The sequence below is a fragment of the Alligator sinensis genome, unplaced genomic scaffold (assembly GCF_000455745.1).
Source record: "Alligator sinensis unplaced genomic scaffold, ASM45574v1 scaffold337_1, whole genome shotgun sequence".
In the NCBI taxonomy this organism is placed as follows: domain Eukaryota; kingdom Metazoa; phylum Chordata; order Crocodylia; family Alligatoridae; genus Alligator; species Alligator sinensis.
In genome coordinates this window covers 2,870,189-2,880,722 of record NW_005841927.1, presented here as the reverse complement: position 1 = coordinate 2,880,722, position 10,534 = coordinate 2,870,189, and the positions used below count along the sequence as shown (strand labels likewise).

The following is a 10,534-nucleotide window of genomic DNA, read 5'->3' as shown; positions in this document are numbered from 1 at the left end:
CTGAACACCAGGACATCGAAGCTCTCGGGAACCCAGACGTGCCCTCGGCTGAGCCGAGGGACTAAAATAAGCAGTAAACCCTGAAAATCCCATGAACCGAAAATACAGTGAAGGAATAAGCTGCTAACTGTGTTTACGGTCAGAATTAAGCAGGGTCTTTTACCAGGCAGCCGTGGTTTTTATGTGACCTTTGCAACCTGCCTTCTCAAGAGGGTTGGGACAGGGGGAAGGGGGTAGATGAATCCAGCTGCTTCCAAGGGGGCCACGCTGGAGTAATCCCTTCTTCGCCTTCCCAGTGGCTCCCTTATGGCATGGCGGCACAGGATAATGAGGGTTCAGGGTCTGCGAGTCTTGCAAAATCTCCCTGTGGCTTCCAGGTTGCCCTGGTGCTGGTATGACCTGCCTCAGGCCTGGGCCGGGATGGGGAGAAGGTGCCCTGTGCCCTTTGTGTCGCTGTTACCTGTATCTTCGCGTGGGGGAAGGTGGCGAGCCTTTCAGCTGCATTATGAAGGGCAGGTCTTGTTTCCCGATAGCCGCTTGTCCTCTTCCCCTGCTGCTCATTCAGAAACAGGCCTGGCAGAAGGAGCAGCTTAGGGGAGGTGGGTTTTTTAAGGTAATTTCTAGCTTAGGGGCTAGAAATTCTGCCCATGCCCTTGCCGTGCCGCGTGGGAAACAGGTGGGTTGTCCCCGCTGTGGCAGTCTGAGCATCTTCCACTCCGGTTGAACTTGTTCTTGGCTGTCTGGGGAACTTTTTGAAGTATCTGGATATTTAATTTCGCCAGGTGAAGTGCTTGGGATAGTTACTGCTATGTGGCTCTAAGCGCGGCTGGGCAGAGGGGAGGACTGACGGTGGCTGGGAGAATAGAGGAAACGGGACTTTATTGAGTACTTTTTCTTGCACTCTGGGTATCAAGAGGACAGATTGATTGCCATGCTGTCCCTGTCTAAGCTTTGAATCAGCAGTGTCCCCTCCAGTGTGGGGTTCAAGTCTTCTGTAGGGTCCTGGCAGGGGTCCTTACAATCAGTACCATGATCCGAGGTGGTGGCCGTAGGGAGCTCTCTGCAGTTGCACTAATGACTCTAACCCAAATGCCTCTCTGTGCTCTCTTCCCAGATGAACGGGACCGAGTCCAGAAGAAAACCTTCACTAAGTGGGTCAATAAGCACCTGATGAAGGTAAGAGTCACTGTACTGCACATGGTTTGGTCTGTCTGTGCCAGGTTTGGCCCAGAACGGGCTGGCCGCGCTCCGTCCTGGAGTAGTGGGCTAGTGCTGCCCTCTGGATGCCGATATGCCAGTGGATGTTCACAGCGCTTCGGAGAGCACTGAAACATCAGGCGAGCTCTCGTGTGCCATCGCATTTACCTCTTAATGGGAAAATCGTGCATCGGGGCAAGGCATTTGAGAGTCTTTGCAACAGCAAACACCCTGAGAGAGCCCAGCTTGCTCCTCCCTTCCCCAGTCCATCCCTGGGCGAGGAGAGGGTGCAGGTGGTACCTCGAGTGACCGTGCACGTGGTGGCTTGGTGACTGCCTTTCGAACAAGCTCATTCCCCTTCTGCCCTGGTATTCACGTAGCTAGGCTTTACTGTTCTCCTGCTGCCCCTGCTCTTTGCAGAGGCCGGTGCTTGTCTGCCTTTCAGGGCTGAGATTGCTCCTTCCTGGAGAGAAGGGGACATTGCTAGGCTTGGCCCCTGTCCCCCTGGCTCAGAGCTCTTGAAGCCTCTTTCTTGCTTGAACAAGAAGTCCTTTAGTGGCTGTGCAGCAGTAGCTGGTGCTGCCTGTTGGATCCTTCCCGGAGCCCAGCCTGATGACAGAGGGCCAGGGGAGAGGGAGACAGGGCAAGGAAAACATTGCATCTTTGTTAGGGATGGGAAGGCAGCCAGACCCACAGCCGCACATGACCATGGCAAACAGTAGCAGGAAACCTCCCTTTGCACTGAGCTTTCTGCTGCTCTTCAGCATCCCCCTCTCCCCTCCTTTCTCTCGCCTTTCTCCTGCAAGGTCCTGGAGCTTGCATTTGGTGTGGCCTCAAACTCGGGGCTCATCCTTTCTGATGCCGGTGACGGGGAGTGAGGGTTCAAGAGGAGCTGGGGGCTTTAGAAGAGGCTGAGATCCAAAGGTTGCATAATTCATTTCTTGCCTTTTGCAATCCTTCCTTCCTGCCTGAAAGGCTATGATCCAGAGCCTGGCCAGTCCCTGCAGCCCTGGCTGATCTCTCTAATACCTGCCTGCTTCTTGCACCAAGGGTGTTTTGAGTGAGCTTTCTGGTCCCAGGAATTTGTGCCAGGCTGTGTCTGCAAGAAGTGGGAAGGGGTCCAAGGACTCTATCCCTGCAGGGGGCCTTGCTTATTGAGTCATGCCATTGCATATTTGCTGGGGTCCTGTTTCCGCACAAGAAACGCCAGGTCCAGAGCAAAGCTAATCTTGCCTAGGGGAGGTCTCCAGGCTCTGTACTTTATGGTGTGCAGGAGGGGCTGGCGTGGGTGTTTTCTGGGACTAAATGGCAAATGCAGGGGACTAGACCAGGTGACCCATCCCATCCCTGGCAGGTGTAGGTTCTTCTGGAGGTCTGTGCAGTCATTGCCAAAAGGATACAGCCTGTTACCAACATGCCCGCACCTCACTTATGTGCCCCATGGCAGGGGCAGGGGCACTCACATGACCTGTGGCACATGCAGCTGGTTTGGACATGAAAACTTGCTGGATTTGAATCCCTGCCGAGCTGCTCGTTAGCTCCTGTGAGTGTTCCTGCCACGTTTGGAACGAAGCTTTTTTAATCTTGAGTGATTGAACAGGATTATTGCTGTGTTTCAAGGTGCCTCCCCCTTGTCTTGGAGACCTGCCAGGCATTTTTAAATTAAATCCGGCATCAGTGGAAAGGTTTTTGGCTCAGACTTAGGAGGTGTCGTCGTGCTGCTGTGGCGAGACTGGGGAAATTGCAGACCTGTACGCGAATAGCCCAGCACCACCCCTCCTTTCCCTAAGCTTCAGCAGCCGTACAACGGCCCGCTCCCTGCCTGCCTGTGAAGTCATCCTGGGATTGTTACTATATTAGAATAAAGCACTTGAAGTAGACCCCGCTCGAGTGGGTGAAGACGGGAGCCTGGGATTCGAGCCTCTACAGGGCACATCGCCTGTGCCAAATGCATTCATTTAGAGGGACACAGTCAACCTGCTTCCATCTGCCTTTGCCCCTGGGAGGATACCCACCTGTGCCCAGAGGGAAATAAGATGCAGTAACTGTTTTGAGAATCAATTGCCTGTTGTTACTGGTAGCATGTTTTAGGGCAGGCATGTGAAATCAGGACCCCACTGTGCAAGGTGCTGTACGTTCACATGGTAAATGACTGATCCAGAGTCACAAAGAACGTGTGCTGCGGGGCTGGGAAGTGACGACTTCTCTCCGCAGTCTCAGCGAGCGGGCGACAAAGATGAACCTCCTCGCAGGTTATCTTAAAGGTTGAAACATGTTGCCAGTGACTTTTTAGTTTTGTAAAAGGCTGGCAGTAGTTGAGAAGACCCTGAAGTTGACCCTGCGGTTGATGGCCAAGGCCAATCCAGCACCAAGCTGCCGTCCTTTAATCACAACCCGCTTTGATAGCAAAGGGGCGGCGTGCGAGCATTTTAGAATTGCACAAGGCTGAGGCACCTCGAGAGTGATCTGTCGTGTGTCTGCCACCATAACTCTTACCAGGTCCTTTGGCGGGTCGGTGTCTCATTCCCGAGGTGATTAATTGGGATGTGACTGAAACCGGTGACACATTTATTGTCGAAGCGCCAGCTACGTCGCTGTGGTGCTCTTTATGTGTCTGCATCTCTTGTCTGTTGTGATAGAGTAATCCCCTGGCTCAGGGGCGGTGGCAGATCCCTGAAAATATGTCGTCCTCTTCTGCTCCGCAGGTGCGCAAGCACATCAACGACCTGTATGAGGACCTGCGAGATGGCCACAACCTGATCTCTCTGCTGGAGGTCCTGTCGGGTGTGAAACTGGTGAGTTCCCACGCTGCTGCTGCTGCGTTCACCGTCAGAGATTGGATCCTCTTACTGCACCTTCCTCCTCTCTGCCTCTGGTTGAGCATAGGGTGATCAGTGTTCGTTTCTCACATCCAGGCTTTTCTTTGGTTTTGGTTTTCATTCACTTTTTTTTTTTTTTTTTCAAATCTCTTCATTGAAACATCCCCTCGTCCAGCTGGTCTCCTGGATACCATCAAAGCGTGCTATTTGCTTGAAAAATGCCCTTATCTAGTGCTTGCGGTAGATGCGCACGTCCTTCAAGTACTGCTTGAAGGATGCATAAATGTCAAAGGAGACCCCTTCCACAATCACGTGGCATGCTTCCCTCTCCAGTGATCCCTGCCTACGTGGGGCCTCCAAACAGACGAGGAAACAGCACTTCTTCTGCTGCATTCCTCCTTGTACAGCACGGTCTATCTTCTCTGTGTTTAGATAACGAGTCAAGGTTCCCGCTAACAGTTTTCAACAGTTTATCCAGTTAGTGCAGATGGGGATAGAGCATGATTCAGACGCTTGTGATGTGCCAGCCCCTGTCTTGGCAGAGGTTTGGGAATGCAGTCCGGGCCTGTCTGTGTTAGAAGGTCGTACTTGGAGACATTCTTTATCTTGATTAATATTCATAGGAGCATAGGAAAGTAGGGCTGGAAGGGAACTCACAAGGTCATCTAGCCCAGCCCCATAATGAAACATAATTAAGGGACTATCTTTAAGCATAGTTCCTTAATTCGGTAATAATTCAGTAACGAGCCCTGTTTTTTGGTGACGCCCACTTGACCATTACCATGGGGAAGCTGGGTGCCGCTCCCAGCACGGCCAGCCAGTTGCCTGGTTTTTCAGTCTCTTACAAGCCCTGCCTGAACCTTGAAAATCAGCTGGACTGGGTGTCGTGCAGGTGTTCCTCTGTCCTGAGCTGTTTCACTGTGGGGCTGCTTCAGCTCCCCTCAGTGTTTCCTACTTAATCCAGTTTTCAGTTCACAGGCTTGCTAGATTCCTTGTTTTTTTGCCCGTCCCCTTCAGTGTGGTAGCCTGTCCTCTCATGTGCTAACTGGCATGGGAGATGGGCATGTAAGCGGAAATTGCTTTCCAGGCAGCAAACATCTTCTCTTGCATGGTGGGCATAGAAGGATCACTTTGGAGACCAAGCGAGTTCGTTTAACCCTCGGAAAATCCCCCCTTGTGCAGCACCGGGGCTGTTACATCAGTAACCCTTGAATAGCATGTATGAGAGCGCATTGACTCGCTGGGTTCCCTCTGGTGATGCCAGATTACAGTTTGTGGGTGTTGGAAAATTGGGGTTAGGCGCTTCTAAGCCAGATGGCTCCACTTGCAGAGTTTTATGATCAAGGGCAGTCTCGGTTTAGGCAGCCTGTACACAAGATCCTGTTGACGTAGCAAGGGAAGGTCGAATCACTCTCCAGTAAAATCTGGTTTATTTGTCACCTCAATGCTGAACTGGAATAGATGACCTCCTGAAGTCCTTTCCAACCCTAATTTATGATTCTCTGATCCGGTAGTGACCAACCATCACTGGGGCAGGTGACCGGGAGGGCAACATGAACAATGATGAATTAAACCATGGTGGGGAATTATCCTTTAGGCGTATTGACCAGTTTGTTGTAGATAGTTCATTATTGTTGGCCATGCTAAGGAGAAGTGAAGCTTCTCCCAAACTTTGCCTTAAACGTTCGTAGAGTCATAGATCTTAAGGCCAACAGAGGCTACGAGGTCTCCTGGTCTGAGCTGCTGCGTAACACGGGGCGCTGAGTTCCCTCTCGGCACCCCTGCATTGGACCCAGCAGCTGGCAGTTGACATAAAGCATGTCATCACAACTGGGAGTTGCTTTCAGCCTCTGCCTTTCCCTCTGCCTCTGGCCCCTAGAAGATACTACGTTCAAGGCATGATTGATCAGGTAATTGCATCTTCAGTACGTTCATGCAATTAATGGTGGGGTAAAACAGGGAGCAAGCCGCACTGGTTTTACACAAAATAGGCGTCGCAGTTTTGTGGTGGGTTCCCATCGCATCTGAAATTGAACTTGGCGCCATTGCGGTCCTGGGATTGGAAGCGCCAATCAGTTGACGGGCGCTCTCAGCTCGGGGAGCACATCGTGGGTGGGAGAGCCACTCAGCTGATCAGTGCCTTCAACATCTAGAGCACATTGGAGCCTTGACGGGGGCTGGGATCATCATAGGGATCCCATTCCCTGGTCCCTCACCTTCCTGCCATGCATGGATCAGGGCCATTGCGCCCTTAATTGAACATCTGTCGGCAGCTTCTCGTGTGGGGACAACTCTATTAGCAGTGCCCCCACAGGGACAAGCAGTGTTCAGGAGACCCAGCCGGCTTTCATTTTCCTACCCCAGCTGGCACAGCGGGCAAGGGACACACTTATTATTTCTTTTCCCACCTGCTGCATTTTAGATCCTTTCTCTTTGGTTGGATTTTTTTTTTTTGGTTTCTTTCTCTCTGTCGTGACATTGCCGTTGGTGTTGTCTGTGCCACCTGCGCTAGCACAAAGAGCCTGCAGGTCAGAAGACCCTTCGCCCGGTGAGAGCGCCTTCCTGGTGCCGCGCAAGCAGTGAGGAGCGTGAGGAGGAGGAGGAGGATGGTGATGCAGTAGGTTAACCCCCTCCTGGGAGCTGCGTGATAGTGACTGACACTGAAGTGCCATCAGATAGTCCAGTTGTAACCAGGCTCTGAGTGGGTTGCACTGGTTTACACGGGATTTTGCTAAAAAGAGCCTGGGACATTGGTCACAGCTCAACAGCTACCAGCTAATTGGTTGCGAGCAATCATTTTGTCTCTGAAACAGGTTCGAATAGAGCCGAGCCGATGGGTGGGGAGTGTAAGGGGATGACTGGAGCTGAAAGCATTTAATCCCGTATTCCTTCCGACTGGATTATCTGGGAGTGCATTTCGGTGCTGATGGCCTGCAGTGGGGGGACGCCTGCCCACTTGGTGTGAGAGCATGAATGCAGTCACTCGGGGCAGCCTGCACAGTGCTAGGAAAACCGCAGGCCCTGTGGGGCTGCTCCCCGAGGGTCAAGCCCCTGGGGGCCTGCGCACTCTCAGATGCAAGACGTGCTCTTTTTCGCTCGGAGGAACAGGCGGCCTCCAGGACGGCTCCTGTGACATTTGCTAACCTCTCACTGCATGGCGGTCCTCTGCCTCGTGTGACACACCGGGCATGGTAGCGTAGTTGTCAGGCAGTGAGGACTAACCTTGCATGATTGCAAAGTGTCTGGTTTTTAAGCGATGCGCTCTCAATGTCCTGGCAGCAGAGTGTGGCCCCGGGCCCGTGAGCAGAGCTGGGTGGGGGGCCCGGCAGATCCCAACTGAGGTTTCCTCCAAAGGGGATCGTGCCTCCCCGAAGTGAGAACAAAAGCATTTTGGCTGGTTTCAGTGGAGAGGCTCCCATTTCTTACCAGCTCACCCCCCCCAACACGCCCTCTGTCCTGGGGGTGATTTCCTTCTGTCCGACCATCCCTCTGCCCTGCTCTCAAGCTGCCGTCAGCTGCAGTGTCTTCGGGTGCCACTTCTCTGCCCAGGGGTCGGCCTTTCTGCAGCCCAGGAAGACCTCCCTGTTGCTGGGTTTCCTTGTGAGCCGGGTCCCCAATTAAGGACTTTGGCTTGGCTGACTCAGAGAGCTTGATTGCCCTCCTTAGAGGTCAAGGGTCCATGCCTGATGTTGCTGCACCCTGCAGTGGGCAGAACGGGGCTGCCTTTGCGCAATACTGGGACTGCCTGAGTCATTGCTTCTTGGCCCGTGTCCCATGCCACCCCATGGTGACTGCCTGCCAACCCGTTTCGGGATCCAGCAGGCACAGAGCAGACATGCTGTGTTTGCAGTGGGCTTCCTAGTGCCATCTTGGAGGGTGCAGGTGAGTCTCTCTGACTGCAGATGCCCAGGCCCACGACACCCCTCTCTTGCATCAAAGGTGAAGGCAAGGTTTGGAGACCGGGTACCTCTTTCGACACCCTCATCCCCAAACTCCGTTATATTACGATTGTCTCAGGGCCTTCCTAAATAAATGACTCCAGGCACAAGCGTGGGAAAAAGTGCCGGCACATGGGCAAGCGCAGAATATATTGTGAACTTGAAGTAAAACTGCACATGCATTGCCATTAACACTCAACAGAAAATAACTTTAGATTCACAAATGCAGATTCAATGCATCTCACGCTTTCCTTCCCCTTCCCGATGGGCACAGCAGAGTGGGGGGCACGTGCCAGCTCTCCTGGGCTTCAGCAGCAAGGCTGGAGCCTGCCCCACGGCAGTGCTGCCCCCCTTTCCCCAAGCTCTGCCAGGGCACGGAGCTGCTGTTCAGTAAGTGGATTGGGGTGGTGTAAGGGGGGGAGCAGGTGGGGCTGAATGTGGTTGGGCTTTATTTTTTCCCTAGGCAGCTCCCATATAGTGACCGGTGTAGCAGCTTCTCCTTGCGTGCTGAGGCCAGGTTTGCAGTAGCCCAGCAGCTGGCCAGAGACAAAAAGCAGGAGCAGGAGGCAGACAGAGCTGTAGGGCCCTGCTCTCTCCACCAAGCGGAGCAGTGCAGACCTGCTGGCACAGGGTTTGAGACCAGGCGGAGACTGCTGCTGTTGCCCGCGTGGGCAGGGCTCTCCCACCTGCTCTTAGTTGGTGTCTTTTGAGGAGTGCTCCATCTCAAGCTGCCTTCTCCCCCGTCCCAGGATGTCTTGCTGACTGCTCAGCAGAGGTGCCTGGGACCCCACACCCCCTGCATTGGGCTGGGCTCGCTGCTAGAGCCCTTGGGGGGCTGCACCTGTGTGAGACATGATATTTTGAGCAAGCGACGCTGCTAGGGGAAGTCAGGGAATGATGCTTGGTACGGATTCTGAGGCTGCAGGTAGACCTGCTGGGTCAGCACCCAGCTCAGGACCCAGCAGGAGATAATCTATGCAGTGTGCCCAACTCTGCCCACATCGAGGAGACCGTGGGTGCTGATAGACTTCCCCGCATGGCTCGAAATGGTGTTCTGCAGCCCATAGTAGGCAAGAGGCCCTGGGACCCCATTAGCAGGGCAGAGAGCTCATGCCTGGGAAGTGTGAATCCTTGTGACGTGACCGTTTCACCTGCTGCGTCCTCTGGCCCTTGCCCTGCCTCTCGGACAGTGCTCCCTAGGACTGAATCAGCTGCCCAGATCCACCTGTGACACAGCCGTCACAGAGAGGCCGTCCTAAGCAACACCTTGCATGTGTGCTATGTCATGCAGACACACTGGATGCAGCGGTCAGGCTCAGGCCTCAGAGGGGACACAGACTGTTGCTTGGATTTGAATGGGCTCCCGCAGTCTTCAGCCAGAAGCTGGTCCCTGGGGGCCTGGGTTCATGGATTTCCCGGTGCTGTGTTGGGGAGCAGGGGGGTGGCAGAGGTCTGTGCATGTGCATCGTGAGAAGTCCTTTCTCTATTGTCCTGGACGACCGAACTGAAGCCGCTGTCTGTGTTTTGCAGCCACGTGAGAAGGGCCGGATGCGTTTCCACCGGCTGCAGAACGTGCAGATTGCCCTGGACTTCCTGAAGCAGCGACAGGTAAGAGCTGCACACATGCTTTTGGCCTGACTGCGTCGTGGGTGTTTGCGCTGCCTGATGGGCTTCAACTCCCCCTTCAGGTGGGGACCCGCGGGGTGTAAAGCAGCATTAACACGTGGAGCTCATGGCTGTGGGGTGTGGTGAAGCCCAGTAGCATAGCTAGGCTCAAAGAAGGCTTAGATGGGGGTTATGAAGGAGAAGGTCCAGGGGGGCTGGGGAGTGTCTGGTGGGGCATGGATCACCCTATGTGTGCCCTATTTGTAATAGTCTTCCTGTAAAGGACCCACTACTTGCCACTACCAGAGACAGGCTGCTGGGCTGGCTGGATCCTTTATCTGACCCAGTCTGGTGGTCATTCTCGTGCTGCTCTTTGCCCATCACTGTGATGTTCACATGCTGGTTAACAATAGTGCTATAGAGAGGTCTCCTTTGTGGTGCTCACCCAGTATGGTCCCCTCTGCCTGGAGACCAGTATCCAAACCAGAATTGGGGTTTTAAATGCAGGAAGTACTCTGCCAGCCTCACAGCCCAGTCACCTCTGCTGCTCTTTAGAGCCCCCCGGGGCTTTGGTGCTTGGGCGCCTGGTTGCAAGTGTGCACGAGCTACCTGCAGTCTAGCTGGGTGGGGACCCCACAGTTATGCAGCAGTGTGGCACAGGCTTCAATGCAGGCTCTGCTGCCTCACCTGGCACTCTGGGTACTTGGAGGGCTGAGCTCCCTGCTGCCATAGAAATCATAGCGAAGCTAGGCTGGAAGCAACTTCCAGAGGGCATGTAGTCCAGCCCCCTGCCTGAGGCAGGAGCAACCCTATCCAAACATCCCATGCAAATCCATCATTTAAACTCTTTGTTAAACTATTGTCACCCCTGACGCAACATCAGTCTGTGCAACCCCCCCCAGTCCCTATCAATCTGACCACGGGGGGAAATTCCTTCCTGAGCCCAAAGATGGCATCGGTCTATCCCTGAGCAGA

At 53.9% G+C, this 10,534-nt stretch overlaps 1 protein-coding gene across 1 annotated transcript in view; it reads left to right on the top strand.

Moving 5' to 3' along the window:
- MACF1 (microtubule-actin crosslinking factor 1) overlaps positions 1 to 10,534 on the top strand; it is a 223,459-nt gene that overhangs the window by 68,638 nt on the left and 144,287 nt on the right. Inside the window, exons 2-4 of the mRNA XM_025198710.1 lie at positions 1,115 to 1,176; positions 3,903 to 3,992; positions 9,485 to 9,562. Coding sequence (XP_025054495.1) covers positions 1,115 to 1,176; positions 3,903 to 3,992; positions 9,485 to 9,562 — 230 coding nt within the window. The remainder of the gene's footprint in view (positions 1 to 1,114; positions 1,177 to 3,902; positions 3,993 to 9,484; positions 9,563 to 10,534) is intronic.